This window comes from Euprymna scolopes, chromosome 40 (genome assembly GCF_053919585.1).
Source record: "Euprymna scolopes isolate OS-2025 chromosome 40, ASM5391958v1, whole genome shotgun sequence".
Classification (NCBI taxonomy): domain Eukaryota; kingdom Metazoa; phylum Mollusca; class Cephalopoda; order Sepiida; family Sepiolidae; genus Euprymna; species Euprymna scolopes.
This window is the reverse complement of record NC_136521.1, coordinates 70751655-70774249: the sequence shown is the minus strand read 5'-3', so window position 1 is coordinate 70774249 and position 22595 is coordinate 70751655. Positions and strand designations below refer to the sequence as shown.

Below are 22595 nucleotides of genomic sequence, written 5' to 3'. Positions count from 1 at the left end.
CCATTGCTTCAAGGGAATAAAAAACAAATTTCAAAAATTAAAAAACACTAAGAAATATATATAAGTTTAATAAGAATTAATGAAAAAAAGATCTGCTTTAAAGATGTAAAAACAATTTCTACTCATTTTTCATTGTATTTTTCTTTTATCTTTGCAGCAACGAGAGCGGGTGGCTTCAGCAGTACATCGGCAAGAAACAGTGGATTGCTTGAAGAAATTCAATGCACGAAGGAAACTAAAGGTGAGTAGTTTTAAAAATTTCAAAATATTTCTCTTAATCTTTTGCAGCTCTCTTGTATTTTTGCAGCTTTCATATTCTAATGTTTTCTTTAAAAAAGTGCCAGCATTTTGTAGACTTTTACATATCTGCAATCGTTCTTTTAGTGATGTCAATACCACACTGCCATAATGATAGTAGATGTTAAATCTCTAAGAAGTTGAATTTAAACTCTGTAAATAGAATTTACAACAATTTTATTTCTACTACTTCCCTCTAAGGATAAAAGCCATTCTTTGAAATGCCATGTAATTAGGAAAATTTGTAAATTCTAATTTAGTTTAAATTTAATTTATATATATATATATATATATATATATATATATATATATATAGTAGAAATAAAATTGTTGTAAATTCAACTTCTTATGTCAAATGCTCTATCTCAAATATTGAGCTTTTTTCATTGGTTACGATTGTCCTATGAATATTAATACTTGCTTTAAGTTTACAGAATTATTCAATTCGTAAACTTGGTAAAAATGTTTTGAATCTATATAAGTATTGTAAAAAGTTTATATGGGCCAATCAAGATTTTCATGTCATTGTTAGAACTCTCCAAAACAAAATCCTTCTTTTTTTTTTTTTTTTTTTTTTTTTTTGAGTCTTGACAATGATATAGAAATGTTGATCGACCCACATAAACTTTTTACAATATTTGTGTGTGTGTGTATTTATATATTCTCACTTTATGTGAGAAGCTAAAAAAAAACAAAGAAAGATGATTAATGCAAGGATAGGCAATACCTATTAACCTTAATCTTAAAAAGATCAATACTAAATTTGATATAAAGTTAAATCTCTTTGGATCAAATGTACAGATTCAACACTGTTTAAGAAATTATATCAAAATATGGAGGAAAATTTTGAAAAGATAAAAATAAAAGAAATATATATTTTTGCTTTGTTCATTTTTTTTGTTTTATTTCTGTCAGATGACGTTCTCAGAAATCAAGGGAGCCCCCTATCTGGGGCTAACACTAGCACTTTATATGAGACACATAGATATTCAGATGTGCCATTATTATCATTTATCTCTCCAGATATTGTTTTAATTTTCTTATCAATTTTTTTTTGCTGGGGATGGGGCATTCTACTGGATGCCAAACATTCTCTCATTAGTTTAGTTACTCCAAGCGAGAAATCTTTTTAAGATTCTAATTGTCCCTTTAAGTGCTATTGTTTGTATTTCTCTAGCACTTGGTTCACCGGGTATATTCATCAAATAGTTTTTGAAATTCTTTTTCATTAGCCCGGTTGCTCCTATAACGACTGGTATGATTGATACCTTAAGATTCCAGTTTCTTGGTATTTTGTTATCTTCTCCATCTTTGCTCTGTTAAGGCCAGCATCATTAAGGGACGCTTACTTCAACTAGGGTTGCCACTTTCTCCCTGTTGTCCCATATCACTATAGTATATGCATGCATGTGATGATGTATGCGTGTGAAACCTGGTAACTGAGGATTGAGGATATGTGTTGCAGGAAAAGAAATGCAGTAAGAATGGTATGATGGATGTGTTATGTGAGTTTAAAGACTGACTTAGGTCTTATTGTGAGGAATCTGCTGCTTAATTATTAAATGTAATGCATTTACCCCACAGCAAGAGCAGTCAGTATGTCTGCCTTAAATAGTCTCCACTACCTGTATAATGATTCAAGGGAAATAACTCCTCTGTTATCTGATATGAACAATCTTCCTTTCTTATCAATTAAGCAACACATTCTTCACACTGATGACCTCAGACAGTAAAGGGAGATGTGTGCAGAATAGGAGACTTTGTTGGTTTGGTCACATTGAAAGAATTCATGAATATGCTTGAAGAATCTTTCTGTCTGACTCAGAAATCTACACAGAATTTTGAACATAACACTTTATTTAATCCAGAGTAGTAAGAGAGCCTTCTACTCCAGTAGTTTCTTCCTCAGGACAGCTAGACTTTGGAATTCCCTGCCGGGTCCCTGCTTCCCCAACTGTATTGACATGCAGAAGTTCAAGTGCAACGTTAACCGACATCTTGCTGCCCAACTCCCTACACAGTACTCCTGATGCCTATGTCCCTGATAGTAGCCCCCTACAACAAAGTGGCAATATGCCTTGTTTGGGGTAAAAATGTAAAAAAAAAAAAAAAAAAAAGTAGCATGTTCTCGTTCCATTAGCCATGACTGGGTGAAAGGCCTAAGTTATTCACAATTGTATTTTGAGTGTCACTCGCACTGAGGATTGAACCTTCAACCTTCAGGAGTGTAATTTTATAACTGAATTTCACCAAGTACTTTATCCTTTACTCCACATGTCCTTGCATTAAAAATTCCATGCAGACAAGATACACCTAAAGTTTACATCGACCAAAATTTTGTGAAAATAATAACCAAAATGAGAACAATAATCTGAAGAATCCAAATAATATGAATTCACTTGAGATCAGTTTGGAAATCAATTTCTGAAAGCAGCCCAACATATGTCATTATTAGGGCTATGACAACAGCATATTCTTTTTACTGTTTTGACTCTCGAGTGTGTATCTGTTGATATCTTATATGCTTTTATATAGAGTGATGATGTTCTCAGGTGACTAACTGCGTCGGATATATACTCGAGAGTCAAAACAATGAAAAGAATATGCTGTTGTCATAGCTCTAGTCACTATGTAAAACAGATATTAAACCGAATATTATGATAACGAATCTCATAATTGAACATAAGTTTTTAATAGTATATAGATTAAAATCGATCTTATACATAATTTTCTAATCACATTTCAAGTGAATGAAAAAAAATACAACTAGGTTTCCAAAACACTACTGAAACAATCTTTACTAGAGTGAGTCTCCAGTTGGCATGGACGCACTCTGGTCAATGTTCTTATAGGTAGGTCATGCTGCTGGCTTTTAAATTGACTATACAGTCTTATTTAATAATCGACTATCTCTTAATGAACTTGGATTTACATCTTGATAGCTTCACTTGAGAAACAAGTGTTTATAGAGACTTGATTCGACACTTAATTGATTAGCTTTTAAGAACAACAATATCAAACAAGTAACAGTGGAAAGAGCAGTTTAATAATAGATAAGCTTTTCAGGTTGGCTAGAAACACCAGAACACGTCACCAAATGCAGATAGACGAACGTGCGTTCATTTGTTATAACTGTCTTTAAAATGTCAACGTTTGCATCACTGTAAACTCCTCATTGTGCCGCGAACAGCCTTTCAGAGGGTTTCCATTTGTCTCTTGAAATAGGATGCGAGTCAATCGGGCTTATAAAATGCACAGGATTTAATGATATACATTTAAAACGACACTTGGTATCTTTACCTTTTGTCGATATCGTATGCTTTTGTGTCACTTGATTGGTCACAATTGCTTATCAGTAAATGCAACATGCCTTGTCAGATGACTTTTTGAAATCTGTCAGTTTTTAAGGTCAGGAAATCCGGCTTTATTATCTCCTTTTCTTGTTGTTGTCACTATCGCATGGTATGTACTTTGTTTTTAATTCAATTTCTTCCTTTTCATGACGCTTATATATTTGATACATTTTTTTAAAATCTTTATTTACACGTGGAACTTTTTATGTTGTATAAATATTGTTTAATACATGATAGTTATTCAATTTGATTAAAGTTAACAAAAAAATCTTAAAATGACATTTAACAGTGACATTTGTTGATAAATGAAATACCAGTTGAAGTACTCTTCTTTATTGAGTTCCTTGTATCAACTCAACTTTTATCGATAATTTAAGTATTTCATTTCTGGATTTTTTCTGACAAAGATTGGTTATTTGTATTAATTGGATTCTTCAGACTATTGTTCTCATCATGAGTATGATTATCAAAAAGTTTCAGTCGACATAACCTCCGATCTTCAAATGTATCTTGTCAAACCTTGGAATCTTTCTGTCAAACTCAGGAATCTGCAAGGAATTTCGAACAGAATCCTTTATGTAATCCATGAGGGTAGCATACTCTGGTTCCATCAGTCATGACTGGGTATTGTAATTCTATTTTAAATGTTGCATGCACTGAGAATTGAACCTTCAACCTCCAGAAGAGTGTAACTCTACAACTGAATTTTACCAAGTATCTTATCTGCTAAACCACGGGTCCTTGCGTGGAGATTCCCAAGTTTGACAAAGATTCCCGAATTTGACAAAATACATCTGAAAAAGGTCAGAGATTACATTGACTGAGATGTTGTGAGCATAACACTCAAATCAGTTATCCAATAATCCAAATAATAGTATTTATTGAATTAATAAATTTAAGACAACATAAAAATGTTTTTTAATTAAATTTTACTTTAAATGAGGTACAGCATAAATCGGCAAGATCAGAACAACATTTTTAAAAGAGATTACATGTGATTTTACATGATTTTTTTTTGGGGGGGAGGGGGGTACCACCCAAACTTGGGGTTAGTAACAGAATTAATAAAAAGTTTTTTAAGCAGCTTACTCAGATTTAGGGTTAGTGATGGAAGTAATTTTTTTACTAACTTTTCAGTATGAAAACTCCCCCCCCCCCAAAAAAAAAAGAAAGAATGAAAGAATTCACAGAATTTATCACGCATAGCAAACAATTTTGTAATTATTTACCACCTCAAAATATAGAATGGTTTGGAAATGGGGGATCATTAAATTTTGTATGTACAGAGTCGTGGAGTGATGGATATATGGTACCTCAGGTTGGGAAATTGTTGTTGGGGAAGCTGTGATTCTTTCATCCCACTTCTGCTGAAAAATTTAACTAGATTTCAGATTTTATTTTTCCCCATTGGTCACTTAAATCCCTGATGTTAATTACAATAAGACCAACCAGCTAGTTGACAGACGTGTTAAAATTCATAGGACATAACCACAAATTTATAAAAAAAAAAAAAGGCACTGGCCAGTATTTTAAAACAACTAAACTTTTTTTTTTTCATTTCTTTCTATTACAATGAAAACGAGTTACTCTTATTAAAATCAATAATACAACATATTTTTAAACACTGTATATATAGTACAGATGAATGATTAAGAAAAATTTCTTTAAATGCCTAATTTGCATAACTATTTTTGAAACCGTTCATAATAAACTAATGTTTAGTGTTATTAATGTAATTATTAATTTAAAATTTTATTGTCCTATTTTCATTATATATATGCAATAGTTTCTTTGATAATATCAGCAATTAATTAAAGTTATTTAATAAAAAGCAGATAAATAACTGAAATACTTTCTAAATTAAACAGCTCTCACTACTATGCATAAGCGAGAAGTGAAAAGGGAGAAAGAGAGTGGTTGGCACTCTCTCTCTCTCTTTCCGGACTCCCTCTCTTTCTCCCCCATACCTTTTAGCATTGCGTATTTTGTTTTCATTCTGTAGTAAAAAAAAATAAAAAAAAGTTTTGCATTTACGTTTACATAAAAACAATTATATTTAAATATTTTTGTTTACAAATTTAGTTTTTATTTAAATTACATTTTTTTCGTTAATCTCTATTTTATTATTTTATTTCATTATCTTTTCCTCAGAGTTTTATTATATTAACTTTTAGTATTTGGAGATTTACATTTAACTATGATGTCATAAATCTTTCAATTTTATCTAACAGTAATGTTTTCTAATTTCATTTGAAAGGGTCACAAAGTAATTCAATTTCTTTCTTTTTTTTCTTTTTTTTTTGCACTTTTTTAAACATGGATTAAAATGGGTTCCTTTTTTATGAAGAAATAAAAAGGCATTCAGGTGGATCTAATTTTGTAACTAAATAAAAAAAAAATTTAAATCATTTTGAATGTGAAAATTCAAAGATATTGAAGCAGGTTATATAACTAAGCAATTTAGTTTTGTTTTTCCTTTTCTTGTGATTAAGTAAATTTAAAAAAAAACGCATAGGAAAGAAAATGCGAAACAAAAATGAAAATAAAAAAAACTAACACAATGCCGACTGCATATAGTTAGCATTTTATATATATATATATATATATATATATATATATATATGTGTGTGTATATATATATTTTTAATATTATTTTTACATGCATAAAAGTATACCTATAGACATGCATGTTTCTGGCTCTTAGCCATCCTCAGCAAACGTTAGGATCGAACTCATGACACCAGTATCTGCATTCTGATACTGTACCAATCTGCCACAGTCGATCAAAGAGAAATGCACGATTTTTTAGCACTTAATTTAAGATTTTTTTGTTGGCATTTTTTTTTAACTATATTAACAACTTCGAAACGCTATTTTTATTTTTTTCACTACCTTAGCAGTTTTTTAAGAGCTATAAGGTCTTTTTGTTATTCATATATATATATATATATATATATATATATATATATATATATATATAAATAGATCGTCCTTATTTTTTATGGGACGTATTTATTTTTTATTATTAAATATTATGTGCATAAAAATTTTATTATTAAATATTATTTTTACGTGCATAAAAGTTTTATTAAATATTTTTATATATATGTGTATCTGAATTTTTTAGATGAGAATTGATCATTCGGATCATTTAGATTCATCGGACTACTGTTCTCATTTTGTTTCGATGTAATCTCCGATCTTCTTCAGGTGTATCTTGTAAAACTCGGGAATTTGAACAGAATTTCAAACAGAATCCTTTTACTTCACGAGGGTAGCATGCTCTTGCTCCATCAGTCATGACTGGAGAAAGGTCCTAAGTAATTCGCAATTAAGTAAATAAAGGATTCTGTTCAAAATTTTGAGTTCGACAAGATACACTTGAAGAAGGTTGGAGGTTACATCAACTGAAACATTGTGAACAAGTTTAGAACAGTAGTCCGAATCCTCCAAATGATGTGAATATATTCAAGAAAAGAAAGAGATAAAAATCATAATTTCATTAGAAATTTATTACATTATTATGTCAATAAAGATGAGGGTGATTACAATAAGTGAAAGGAAAATGAGAAGGAAACCTCTTTGGGCCATGGCATTTCAAAGCTAACTGCTTCTCATCAAAAGAGGAGAAAAAAAATGTGCATTGTACAAGAGTAAGGGCAAACAAGACAAAACCAATTTTAAATAAATACATTTAAGGTTAGAAATGGAAAAGTTCCAGAGAAGAAGTAATGAAAAGGGTGGGGGGGGGCATTAGGAATAATTTAAAAGGCAAAAGAAGAGCGTATTGAATAGGATGAGGATTGGGTACTTAATAAAAAGAAAGGTGCTAATCATAGTTTAGGAAAATAAGGAATAAAACATAGGAAGTAAGAAAAAAATGGGATATAGAAGGCGGGATGGGGGGCTAGAAGATAAAATGATAAGGATGAAAAAATAAGTGAATAGAGAAATATAAAAAATCTTTGAAAATAAAGAATAGATAATAAAATCAGAAATACTGAATGACTTTCTAAAAAAAAAAACAAAAAAAAAAACGGCGTATACACTCCTATTGCATTAACTTCAGATTGAAAGCTTAATCCAAAAGCAAAAGAAGGAAGAGGAAATAAATAATAGTTAATCATTCAGATTTATTAAAAGCAATATTGCTGTAGAACGTTCTATTATAAATTTAATTATTATCTCCCTTACTTTTCTTATAAATTGCTCCTCTTCATCAGGTAGCGTTTCACCTATTCAGATAGGTTAGCCCTTTCTCCCCCCCCCCCAATCTATTCTAATATTATTTTTCTATTCTGATACAATTACTGATTCCGATTCTATATACATCTCTAAATAGTTAACTATGAAATAACTATTTTTTCCCAATTATAAAAAAAAAAACGTTAAACGTGCAGATAATTTCTCGAGTGTAAAAAATCACTTGAAAGAGGTGATCTATAGATTTTAGTTTTACAATTAGTTTAAAATCAATAAATATTTCTTAATTTATCATTATTACTAGCAGTGGAAGATTTTGCTTTTTACAAAATCAAATAAAAAAAGACAAAAGAATCGTCTTTGGCATCACAAAATAAGTACAAATGTTTCCAATTCCGATACTCCTAAAAGTTCCGATTTTTCCAATTCCTGATTCCGATTAATCGTCCCAACACTAATATATATATATATATATATATATATATATATATATATATATATATATATATATATATATAAAAATTAAAAAAATAAAAATTACAATAAGTTTACCAAGGTAATCAAAATGGTAAACTTAAAATATATTATAAATATTAAAGAGTTAATATTTACAAGTAATCTCAACCAGATGTAAAAGCTCAATAAAACCAAAAAGGAAATAGAGCTTATAATATGAACAAATGATTAATAAAACATGTTAAAAAACATCTTGAAATAGAGTTAAAAACATATTTAATTTTAAAAAAGGAAGCACAAGATAAGTGGATAGTCCTTATTCCGCGGAGTTTCGAAAAAATACTCTCCTTCTCATCAGAGGGCAGGAATTAGCAAAATGCAGGATCGGATTTTGCATAAAAAGTATTTAATGAAACTACAAGTAAGTCATAGATCTTACTTGATTAAAAAAAAAAAAGGGTGAGGTAAGGGGAATAGGAGGTATTCCTATTCCCCTTACCTCACCCTTTTTTTTAACCAAGTAAGATCTGTGACTTACTTGTAGTTTCATTAAATACTTTTATATGCAAAATCCGATCCTGTATTTTGCTAATTCCTGCCCTCTGATGAGAAGGAGAGTATTTTTTCGAAACTCCGCGGAATAAGGACTATCCACTTATCTTGTGCTTCCTTTTTTAAAATTAAATGTTTTTAACTCTTTTTCAAGATGTCTTTTAACATGTTTTATTAATCATTTGTTCATATATATATATATATATATATATATATATATATATATATATGATACACATAAAAATAAAGAATGCAATGATGTTTATTAAACTTGTAAATTTTGGTAAAAAAAATCTAACACATTTTTTTTATTTGCATATTTAAATCTATAAACACATTTATATTGTTCATATAAATTATACAGTAAAATGTTGAATGCTCCTAGCTTATAATATTTATTGATATAAATATCAAAACTATTAAATACTATTTAATATTAAGTATCAAAATTAAGAAATTTAGAAAGACTGCAATTGTTTTCAATACAAAACAATATTAGTGCTATTTTTTAAACTTTGATGAAATAGTTTATTCCAGTGGAAGTCACTAGTTTTTCATTCATTTTTGCAAAATTAGTCTTTTTAACATTTATACTCGACCCTATCAATCTATTTAATTTTGCAAGACTTCAAAATACAGGAATCAGTTGATAAAGATCTTAAAATGCTGAGTGTTTTCCATGTAAATGAATAATTTTTACACTATTTTTATTCTTCAAACATATGTCCAGATGCTGTGTCCAGTATCTCCATACTGTGTTTTGAATTTTGGAGATGATTATTGATAACGTGTATTATTTGGATGACTGTGTTCTCATCTTCAGTGTAATATATACACAACATTTCTGCTGATGTAACCTTCAACCTTCTTCAGGTATATCATGTCAAACTTGGATGAATTTTTCTGCCAAATTCATGAATTTGCATGGTATTTGGACGGGAACTTTTTATTTATTCCACTGGGAAAGTATACTCTTATTTTGTCAGCTATGATCAGGTAGAAGCCTTAAGTAATTAACAGTTGTATTTTTTATATTGCCCACACTGAGGATTGAGCGTTCAGCCTCCAGAAGAGTGTCACTTACAACTGAATTTACCTAGTACTTTATTCGTTATGTCACAGGTCCTTTCAGATAGTTGAAAGAACGATAGCATTCTATCCCCAAGGATTAAATAAAGGATTCTGCTTAAAATTTCATACAGATTCCAGAGTTCAACAAAAAGATTTCAAAGTTTGACAAGATACACCTGACGAAGGTTGGAGATTACATTTGTCAAAACATTGTGCAAATAATACTTAGGATGGGATTAATAGTCAGAATAATCCAAGCAGTACATATCTCCATATTGATACCCTTTTTTATTTTGTTTATTTATTTTACTTTTTTGTTCTTTTGTTTATTTTTTGCAATTTATTCATGTATTTTTCAATTATTTTTATTTTACTTTTATTCCCAGGGTGTCATTCTCACTACCATGCTGGCTACAAGGAACTTCTCAAGTAAGTCTACATTTTCTTATTAACATATATATATATATATTCATTAAATGATTATAAATCGTTTTCTTTTGTAATCAGTTTATTTTACCATATTCCAGTAAAAAAAAAATGTTTATTTGACCTTTCTCAAATTATATAAGATATTTTTATCCAATTTTTAAAAAAATATTTTAATAAATAATAAAAAATACATAATTCTTTCATTAATTTCTTATATATTTATCCATAAATTTATTTATATATCATCTACACATCATATAATTTGCCACAATTTTATTTATGTTTGAGTTTTTTTTGTTTTTTTTTTTACTATTACATCCATTAGTAGTAATATTAATTTGAATAAAAAAAATTTAAGAAACTGGCTTTTAGAATATTTAACAGATGTTATAATGTATAATATGTGAAGGTTTTTCATATACATTATCACACAGACCACAATTTTATTTACGTTTGATTTTTTTTTTTTTTTTTTTTTTTTATTATAACATCGGTTAGTAGCAATATTAAATTCAGTAAAAGACGATTTAAGAAACTGGCTTTTAGAATATTTACCAAATGTTATAACGTATAAATAATGAATATGCTAAGGTATTTCATGTACGTTATCACACGTCACAATTTTATTTACGTTGGAATTAAAAAAAATTTTTTTTATTATAACTTCGATTAGTAGTAATATTATAATGTATAAATAATAAGAATATGCTAAGGTATTTCATGTTCACATGTACGCTATCACATTTTACACACATTTAAAAAGAAAATGTCCAATCTTGATTGATGTGACTAACGTAAAAAGAAAATCCAACTGTACCCATTTTAAAATGAATTGTTCCAAAATCAAATTATGCTGTTCACGCTACAATTTTAAATAAATACATTTCAAAAACTGAAATTTTTTTTATTGGTTTGGAGAATATTTAGTAATAAGACAATATTTGTTTTAAAAATAATTGTAATGCTTTCCAAGATTTGTAGATGTTGCTTTGCAATTATTTTCGCAATTTTAGTGTTGCTGAAAGTATTTTTCCTTTGTTCAGCAGATTTAAGTTTAATGTTGCTGTTATTATGTGTTGTAGAAATGTAGTCATTAAAAAAAAACTGGTGTCTGAGAGATGCTGTGAAGGTCTTCATAAAAGGGGTGTGGTGGTATCACCAATGTATTCAACATACAAAATAAGAAACAAATACAAATAAAAATTTTAAAACAAAATTAAAAAATAAGCTAACGACTCTGCTTATGACACCTGCTTATCCTTTTGGCTAGGAGCAAAGTGTAGTATTTGTTATGGTATTACACTTCATCTTTTTCATTTTCTGTCGGTGAAGGAGAAATTCTTTCAAACTGAAGTAATTTTGTTTTTGTCTCAATTCTAGGTACCACTTTTGGGGTAGCTAGATTTTCCGCACATTAAAAATTGACCTTGTGTCTAACTCTACCTCTGTTGTAAGGCAAATAAGGACTCATCTTGGCAATCTATGGAGATGGAAAGTGCTCCTGACATAAACATGTGATTATTTATCAATTCATTGAGTTTGGAAACAAAGCATTTTGCAAAAAAAAAAAAAAAAAAAAACCTTAAAAATTTTTTTTAAAAATACCAATTGAAGATTTCTAACAAATATAGTTCCAGTCTTAAATTATACCAAAATCTAAAATATCTGAGTAAAAGACCAAAGTATATAAGCAGGGTCGATATCTCGTAATGATATATTTGAGTGTGGGAAAAATATGCCTAAGATTTGCTACAAAGATATTTTATTCCTTTTAAAAATTCAAGAGCATATTTGTTTTGAATAGAATGTAACTGTTTGGCTGCTATAATTATCCATCTAGTTGCCCAGATAGATGCAATGCATTTTTTAATTGCAATTTCAAAAGTATCAACTTCTTATGACAGAGCTATAAATAAGGTAAGGTCACTTTAATTTATTCAAGTAACTCTATTAATATGTATTTTAATAAATCTTCTGGTTGTTTATATGACTATCAAATTTATTATTACTTAAAAATTCACATTAAAGAAGCAAAAAATTCAGGATATCCCCAGGAGATTAATTAGTGCAAGTCTAGTATTCAACCTAATTAAAAATCAAAACTACAGAAAAATCTTTATGGTGTATGTACCGGTCACAGAACAAAAAATGTCATATTCCAAAAATCATGTAAATTGCTCAAGTAGTCTTTTTTAAGTAAGTAATTCAAATTTTATGACAAAGTAAGTTGATCTGCCATATTTAATCAAGGGAGACGATTCAATTTGAACTACAGAGATTTTGAAATCAATCTTGTAAAGGTTACCATCTACCATTAATCACTAAAAGTCACAAAAAAATTATCAATTTATATGATTTTTGGAATATGACATTCTTGTTCCGTGAGATGTTGTGCATTATAAAGATTTTTCTGTATTTTTTTTTTTTTTTACGTTAGATATCATTCTGGTTAATTTATTTTTCTTTTTAGTTAGGTATTATTCTGGTCAATTAATACAAAATTTCGTTTTGGAAAATTTAGATTTTATGAACATGGTTTCATTCTAAAATTGGCGGGAGGAGGCAGTAGGTGTATGCCATGAAAGTTTGTTAATAAATGGTTTTCTGAAACATAATATATATCGATAAACATTTAAGTGTTAAATTTCAGAACTTTACTATAATTATTTTTTTTTTAATTATGTCGTGAATTTTATAACTTACCAAAATGTGCGTTTGTAAAAATAAATAGGAAAATTTACTATGATTCTTGGAACAAATTTTCTGAAAGGAATGAAATTCTTTAGCTGCAAGTTTTATTTTGTTTGATATTATTTTTCAGAATATTCATTTAGTTTTAGTTTGAAAGTAGCTCTTGCGTAAATTATTTTAACAATAAACTGGATGAATTCAGAAATAATTGTAAAAACATGGACAATATATGAATTTACAAATACAATTTTGGATCTATCTGATGAAGTATTTAATAGAATTTTATTTGTATATTCAAATTCTGTAAGTGTGTGTGTGTGTGTATGTATATATATATATATATATATATATATATATATATATATATAATATATATAACTACTTCATTTACTCACATAAATTAATATACGAAAGTATAAATTTATGCGTAAACTTTAAGTATTTACTTCAACAGTGGTCAATACGTAGGTAGAGCTAGTTAGTAAGTTATAAAATATATATGGTAAGTCTGAAGAATCCTAGAGTGGATGAAACACGGAATATTCCGTGTAGCTTAATCGCTATATATATTTTATAACTTACTATATATATATATATATATATATATATATATATCTGTGAAAAATTACCAGGTTGGTTATTGACATGCAATAACTCATGACATGGGCAGGTAGGAGTGCTCCAGTCTTAGTTGACAGTCTGCCTAAGAGATTGAAAACTCTGACAATACAACCTGCATGCAGTTGTTCATTGATTCTGTGGTGTATTTTACATCGATTAATGTAATCAGCTGTATCAATAACTGTGAATGGTTCTATACAAATCATTACACTTTAAATAACTCATTGTGTGAGTAGTCCATGAATTTGCTCACTCTGCTAAAAAAAAAAAATTAGTAGGTAAACCAATGTTTCAATCGAAGATATGTTATCAAGCCAATCTTTTATCAAGAATATGAATAGAAACTGTGCCTATTCAACCTGTCATTTGTGAGTCCTGTGACGGTTTGTGAGAGCAAGTTTGGCCTTGTGTCACACAGACATTGAAAGCAGAATATAACAGGGTGTATTTATGGCATGCATGCATCAAATACGACAATAGTCCATCATATATATATATATATATATATATATATAAGTTATAAGTCAGCAGATTGCTTCACAAAGAGGTTGAATTTCAATTACAGAATATAAGCTCAATATTTAGCATTGAACAGAGCTTGTAGATATATTTATTTGAGGATTTATATCATTTTATGATGATTTTATACTTAAAGTAAAACATTGGGTATCAGTTATTATAAAATGATATAATAAAGTATGAAATATACATGTGTGTATTTATTTATAAAAGATTTTTTAGATTGTGTTAGAAATTGAGATGGAATTATTGCTTGCAATAAGAGATACTTTAAAAGGCATGAATAAAAACAGAAATCATGTGTTATAACTGTTTGCATAAAATTTTGTAACAAAACGAGTAAAAGAAAATATGTAAAGTTCTCATTTAATATCGGTTCTTGATCATTTAAATTTTATTTTTTTCTTACAACAAAAGCTAAGTTAATCCATATTAAAAAATAAAATCATTCAAAGCAACAAATGAAGGAAAGTTATCTCCCTTGGCTTTTAAAACATACTTGCTGAAAATGGCTAGAAAACATTCACTTTTTTTTTTTTTTTAATAAGTTAAAATGAAATTATTTATTAACATAAGTTGTCCAAAGAGGCAGAATAAATAAGTGCTTCTTTAGAATTTAACCTAGTTTTAAAAAACGAAATTGCAAAATAAATTTTATGATGTACATATCCGTCATGGAATGAAGATAACATATTTGAAAAATTACATAAATTGATCAAGTATTATCTGTTAATATAGAAAATGATTTTTTTACGATTTTAATAGGAAATTGTAGCTATTACAAAGCTGATTTTGATCTCAATAGTTGGAATTGAGTTGTCTCCCCCTTATTAAAAATGCGAGATAACAACAGAATGTCTTGTTTCTTCATAAAATTTAATTTTCTAAGCGAAAGAAAAAAACTCAATAAATTTCTGTGATTTGGGGAATATAATGGGTACATGCATCATAAAGTTTTACTTTAAAGATTTTTCTTGTATTTTTTGTTTTAAAAAACAGGTCTAATTCTAAATAAACACCATAAATAAATATTTAGTTAGTCAATATGTATTTAAAAGCTTTAGTGATACCTTTATGTATGATTTCCGATGATATCTTGTAAGTATGGGGTATATTGAAAGAAATTTTTGATGGTGAATTTTATCTTGAAACTTTCATAAAAACATAAAAAAAACAAAAGCGTTGCTTTTTTAATAGAAAATTAAAAATTATTTTTTTTTTTATAATTAATATAAGTTCCATGTACCTGTTTTAGTCTTCTGATTACAGTAACTGTGTATATCATACAGATTTTTTTAAATTTTATTTTTTATAGTGAAGGGAGCGGGGATTTGGGCAAGTGCCAAATATTTTTTTTTTTTTTTTTTTTTAACGCATATATGTCAAAAATGAAAAAGTAAAGCAAAATAAATAACTTTTTATTAATTTTCTGAGAATATTTTCTTTAAAATAATTTATGTCAATAAACTGCCATATATAAAATATAAGGCCTTACTCAAAAAGTGAGTTGCCACAAGTTATTGGTAAGTGCTCGATATTTGTTTTTTTATTTATTTTTGTTTACTGATTCTTTATGTGTAACGTTTCATCCAGTGCAAATGTTTTGCAAAATTGTTTTATTTGTTTAAATAAGAAAAGAAAAAGTAAAATCAAATTGAGTCGGATGATTATTATTCGCTATTGATATTTGTTTTTGTATAGCCTAATTTTAAATTAGTATTCAGTCTTAAATTTATTTTGTTATTAGAGTGTCATTTCATTTTTTGCCACCTTGTAATTTTATTTATGTATTAATCAGTAGTTGTATTTTGTTGCTTTACAATTCAATTTAGAAATAAAATTAAACAAACGGTTTCAGAGAAAGTGGGCAGCAAATATTCATTTAAAAATTATTTAAAGTAACGGACAACTTGTAATGTTGCTGTTTGCTTTTATCAACTTTTTTATAAACCATAAGGCAAACTTCCAAAATTTATTGTGTATTTTGTTATGCAAGCTTTCAACTGTTGATTGGCATAATTTAAAAGTTTAAAAACATGTGCTTATTTTTTTGGATATGAACTTCAATTTACGCATATTATGATTTGAAACTGCAGAGTATGCTTGTCCTGTTTGCGATAGATAACATGGGAATCTCCCTCTCTGAGGCTCTGCTTCCTGAATCAGAAGCATCCTCGCTCCAGTGGAAAACACTCAACCACAGGAATGAGGTGAATAAAAGTTACTATTGCCAGATAGAACTACAAAACTGACCGAATCACCTGCAAATGTGGAGGAAAGGATACAACACTGCCTTGTCTGCCTTCTACTGCCCAATCTGTGCAGCTCGAAAGATTTTGCAGAATACACCAATAATGAAAGAATTACATAAAAAATGTGTAACTGTTGTATGATTAACTAACTCGGCAGTTTTTTTTATAGATAGAAATTCTTAAATAGGCACCTTAAATTATCATTCGAGGTTTAACAAATTTCTCATTATTTTCTTTATAAACAAAACAACAGTTCATTTGAAATTTAGACATTTATTGACTTATTCATTCGTTTTTCTTACATCTTGATTCATTCTTATCAAATTAAAGTCAGGTTCACATTTAAATATCAAACATAACAAAAAAAAAAAGGTGTAGCTGTAGAATATTAACATATTTACCAAAAAATATTTAACATAATGGACCTGAGCAACACCGAGTCAGTACAGCTAGCAAGTTATTAAAATAGATTTTTTTTTTTCATTTTTCGACATCACAAGTAATTTTACATTCTTTCTTATTCTTGTAATAATTGGTATATCCGTATTTCAATGAAAATATAATTTTTTTTTTTTAGATTTTTTAAATCTACACATCTATATCTAGAGGATTTGTTTGGATCATATAAAATGAATTTTGGATGCTTCTTTATCCATTTTTTATTATTTTAAGCATCATGAACATTTGTTAGATTTCTAAAAAAACAAAGACGAGGATTGATGAAAAAAAACACCAATTTTATGAATTGTTCGTTTCTTTCAGTAACGTTTGTTTAAATGAATATTTGTTGCTCATATATATATATATATATATATATATATATATATATATATATATATATATATATATAATTTGTATGTTTAAGGAATTGCATGACATAGTGTTGCCGTGTATATTTTTTTATGTTCTTATATAAGTAAATTTTAGAGAATTATAAATACATAAACCTAGAAACAAATTGTTAATCATGTTAATGTAATTTAATGATTTTCTTTAAACACAGATAAGTAATATAATAATTATTATAAAAATAAGCTAAGATTTCATCAAATATAAAAACAATTATATACTAAACTATGTATCATTCAAGCTACTATTCTCATCTTGGATTTTATTTTCATGACATTTCAGCTGATGTAAACTCTGACCTTCAAGTGTATCTTTTTGAACTCGGGGATCTATAAAAAAATTTTTTAACTGAACCCTTATTTAATCCACAAGGGTAGACAGTTTTTTTTGTTTTTGTTTTTTTTTATTCAATTTTCACCCCAAACAAGGCACAGTGCCACTTTGAAGTAGGGGGCTACTATCGGGGATATAAGTTGCAGGGGCATTATGAAGGGAGATGAGTAGCAAGATGTCTGTTCACATTACACTTGAACTTCTGCATGTCAGTACAGTTAGGAAAGCAGAATCCTGGAAAGGAGTCCCAAAGTCTAGCAGTTCTGGGGAAGAAACTATTGGAGTAGAAGGCTTTCTTACACCTAGAGATCTCTACTGTGAAGGGGGTGGGACTTAGCTGCTTGTTGGGTTTGTCAGGGGTAATCACGTCGAGGGGTACAAGTGCTTATAGTTCATCAGAGCATTCACTGTTAAAGTATTTGTAGAACAGGTGGAGGGATGCAACATTTCGTCGGTGGGATAGAGGCTAAAGCTTAGATGACAGTTCTGGTTCAATTAGCCATGACATGGTGAAAGTATTAAGTAACTTTTTTTCTTTTTTTTTTTGTTATTCATGGTTAGTATTGCCTGTAGTGAGGATTGACCCTTCAACCTCCAGAAGTCTGTCACTTAGCTCTGATTGTTGCTCCACATCGTTATTTGTTGCAGATAATTGGTTATTCTTGACAGTCTTTTTTTCACAATTTGTTTCTATTGTTGCACGAAGTGCCTTCAATAAGATTCCAGACTTTTTTTTCGTATGGACACTTTTATTGATAGTACACATATGAAACTCTAGTTACCTTTGAAGTAATCTCCTCTGGCTGCAGTGCTCTTCTTGTACCGTTCCAACAACTCCTAGGATGCCCCACGGAAGTCTTTTGTGTGAGCATATCAATAACCCTCGTCACAGCCTCTTTCATCTCCTCAATTGTCACATAACGACAGCCTTTAAGGTTTTCTTTAAGCTTAGAGAATAACCAAAAGTCACAGGGAGTAACGTCTGAACTATAGGGAGGGTGAGGAATTGTCTTGATGCCCATCTTGGTCAAATAGTCTGATCTTCTTTGAGAATCCTTGGGACAAACTTTACGCAAATCTTCCATATCTTCAGTTCTTTGCGAATAATTATGTGTACAGTTCCCACACTGGCATCAAACTGTGCACTTATTGTCTCTATAGACACACAATAATCCTTATCCATGAAATTCTTTATTTTGCCAATCAACTTTGATGTTCTGACTTCCTTACTCCTCCCACACCTCTCATCAACCTCACACACCTCTCATCAACCTCACACTCCTTGCCTTCCTTCAATATCTTATACCACTCAAAAACTGATGCTTGATTCATGCAAGATGGTCCAAAGGCAGTCTGAAGCATTCCATATGTTTCTGTGGCATTTTTTCCAAGTTTAAAACAGAATTTTATTGCATAATATTCTTCTAAAGTATCCTTATGTCCAGATTGCATTTATGAAATTCACCAGCTGTGACAATCAGGCTTTAGTAGGGTGTATTCCAATTCCAGTTGTAGCTGTTCATTTGAACCAGAAATCGTAAAAATTGGTCAGTCATCTCATAAGAAGTATAGCAATGGTATACTGAATTTTCAAAAGTCAATGACAATTTTAAATATCTGTACAAAAAAGTCTGGAAAACTTATTGAATGTATCTCATGTTAGTTGGGGTTCATACAAATTTGATGTTTTAGAAATACCAAGTTTAAAATTCAATTCAATATATTACATGTTTCGTCACCGTTAAGAAGGGCACAGAAAGAGAGAGAAAAAAGGGAAAGCGAACAAAAAGGGAGGGAGACGCGCTACAAATTTAACTGGTCGGAAATACAGTTAACCAACACCTGTCCAACTTCGTTTTGAACTGATTCATTGTTGGTGCAGTGACAACTGCAAGCGGCAGTCTATTCCAGGGGGTGCAAGCGGCAGTCTATTCCAGGGGGTGCAAGCGGCAGTCTATTCCAGGGGGCCGATATGTGGATAGAAAATGTCTTTTCATCAGTTTAGCCGAAATCTCTGATGAAACACCTTCATGTGTCGTCTCAGTTCACATTTAAGTGCCAGGGTGAAGAAAAGCTCCCGAGGGATGTTGTAATTGCCATGAAGGCGGTTATAGATCAAAATTAGGTCATTCCTCAGTCTTCGGTGCTCCAGCAAAAAAAAAGGGGGTCGGCCGCTGCAGAAGGGGAAGGGAGGGCTAATATGCTTTTAAAGCTAAGTGTAAATAGTTATTGTAATGTTACGTGGCATCACTTAACCGTTTATAACATTCAATGAGGGAATCTGTTTGATTCAACGAGATTAACTGTAGTCTTCTCATTGGCACATTGTAAGTAGTTGGCTCGATTGGTAGTGACATCTGCTTGTAAAGTAGCAATAAAAGTTTGTCTCTCTGTTTCCATCCTGGGCTTAACTTTCTTCCTAATCTACATCTGTGATCTCTCAAATAACATCCTAAGATTATCCATAGAAATTAATGCTGACGACACCACAATCTATGGCAAGACTTGAAAGGCTATAAATGACCATGTTCTTTCCCATTCTCTCTCCTCTCATCTTGAGCACATGGCGCAATGGGGGGAAAGGTGGCTGGTTAAAGTTATTGTAATGTTATGTGGCATTAAATAACCGTTTGTAACATTCAATGAGTGAATCTGTTTAATCCAACTGGATTAAATCTTCTCATTAGCACATTGTAAGTAGTTGGCTCAATCGGTAGTGAAATCTATTTTTAAAGTAGCAATAAAACTTTGTGTGTCTCTGTTTCCTTTGAAGAAGGTTAAAGGTTATATCAGCCAAAACGTTGTGAAAAAATGAGAATAAATTAAGTCAAAAGATGGTAGAAATAAAAACATGAAAGAATAATATAAGTTATTTGTATTTTAACATTTATATATTTATTTTATATATATATATCTTGTGATTGAAATAATGATATCTAAGTTGATTAGTAAGTTAGCTGATTATTAAGCAGATTCGTTTTCCAAAATATTTTAACAAATTTGGAAAGTATTAAAAATGCAAAACAGTGCTACCGAAATGTTATAAGTTTGTAAAAATAAAACCAGATATTATAGAGCTTAACTATAAACATGAAACTCATAAGATTTAATAGTTTATAATTGATTTATTTAACCTTACTGCTAAAATATTGTGAGCATTTTCCATAAAATTTATAGAACTTATACATATGTAGGTATGTTTAGGCAGCATTTTTTCTCTTAAGCATATTTTATTAAATAAAATAGACTTTTTTGTCTATTTATTCTATTTTTGATACTTACCAACTTCCGAATACTGAAGGAATGAAAAGTAATTGTACTTAGGACAAATATGATGGTTACATCAGCCAGTTCCTGCCAGAAGTGAAGACCGTTATTCAGAAGTTGAGAAGGAATAAATATATATATATATATTAAAAATTAAACAAAATTTATTAAAAACAAACTGATTTAGTCATTAAATCTAATTTTTATTTGATATTTTATGAATTATTAAACTTTAAAGCCAGATATAGAGTTTGATTATAAACACAAAACTTTAAATGTAATAACTATTTATGACCTGTCAATTCTGACCTTATTGTTAAATTATTAGCATTTTTCTTAAAGTTAGACGTTTTTAATAGAATTTAATTATACATAAATAGAATACAATATGTTTTAATGCTTTTTATCACTATCATCATCATCATCATCATTATTATCATTGCTGTTTTATTACTTTAATCCAGGGATCTTCAACGAATGTAAAATTAAAAAAATTATTTACAATATTTAGTCTGAAGCAATAAAACTATTTAAGCTAACAAAAATATGTGATCACCGAGTGCATATTCTCTAGTACATCATGCAAATGATCATAATCCCTAGGAGGATAGCATTATGACTGCAAGATAGATACTATACTACTGTCTCTCCCTCCAAAAAATAGGAGATAATGCCTGGGAGAATGGTATCATGACAATTGAACATATACTACACTGCCCCACCCTGAAATATAAGTCTTAAATAGTAAACTGAATTAATCATCAAAAGATAATAAATCAATAAAAGTAATAGTATAGTTTCGGCTCCAGTTTTTAGAATTAGATAACTAAAAAAAAAAAAAAAAAGGATTGATATTACTGTTGAGATGATTAATCGGAATCAGAAAAATTGGAACTTTTTCGCATATCGGAAAAATTTGTGTCTATTTTCCGATACCAAAAACTATTCCTTTATCTTTTTTTATTATTTGATTTGGTTTAAAAGAAAATCTTCCACTGCTGGCATTAATTATAAAATGATAAATATTTATTGATTTTAAGCTACCAGTAAAACAAAAATCTATAGATCATTCCCACAAATGTGTTTTTATTATAGAGAAAATATCTGCACATTTAACATGCGTTTTTACGATAATCGGGAAAATTAACAAGTCTATAGTTGAATATGTACAGAGTTATAAAGAATCAGAATCGGTAATTGTATCAGAATCAGGAAAAATATTGGAATCGTCCCATCACTAGTTGATATTCTGTAAAACCCACAAACCAAGTCAGACTTTTTGTTATCAGATTTAAATATGTAAAAATGATTAATACAAAGAAATAAGAAAAACAAAATCACTTTAAGCTAAGTGTCTGACTATAGTCACAGGCGATCCAATGGTTCTCTTTTCATTAGCTGCTACACAAAAAATGTAGGAGAGGTCACCACTCCACTTTCTCTTGATCCTCCCCTTATAATGTTGATGGGACATCAAGTACTATTTTAAGTTTTTAGTATGATTCAACTGAGGATTGAACCCCAGTCTTCTGTCCTATTAGTGAACACTCTTACCATTATGCCAAATGGGCCAGTTAACATTATTGTAAATGAACAATTAACCTGAAGAAGGCCAAAGAGCATATCAGCCAAAACATTCTGTGATAATTCAACTAATTCTCTCAGTTTGTACAACCGTAATGCTGTCAAAACGCATGCACTA

The 22595-nt window shown here is 29.3% G+C and overlaps 1 protein-coding gene across 32 annotated transcripts in view; it reads left to right on the top strand.

The window, feature by feature from the left end:
- LOC145265633 (calcium/calmodulin-dependent protein kinase type II delta chain-like) overlaps positions 1 to 22595 on the top strand; it is a 705488-nt gene that overhangs the window by 424330 nt on the left and 258563 nt on the right. For all 32 annotated transcript variants that reach the window (XM_080121704.1, XM_080121699.1, XM_080121701.1 and 29 more), the window contains exons 11-12: positions 158 to 241; positions 10319 to 10361. In XM_080121704.1, the coding sequence (XP_079977830.1) occupies positions 158 to 241; positions 10319 to 10361 (127 nt within the window). The remainder of the gene's footprint in view (positions 1 to 157; positions 242 to 10318; positions 10362 to 22595) is intronic.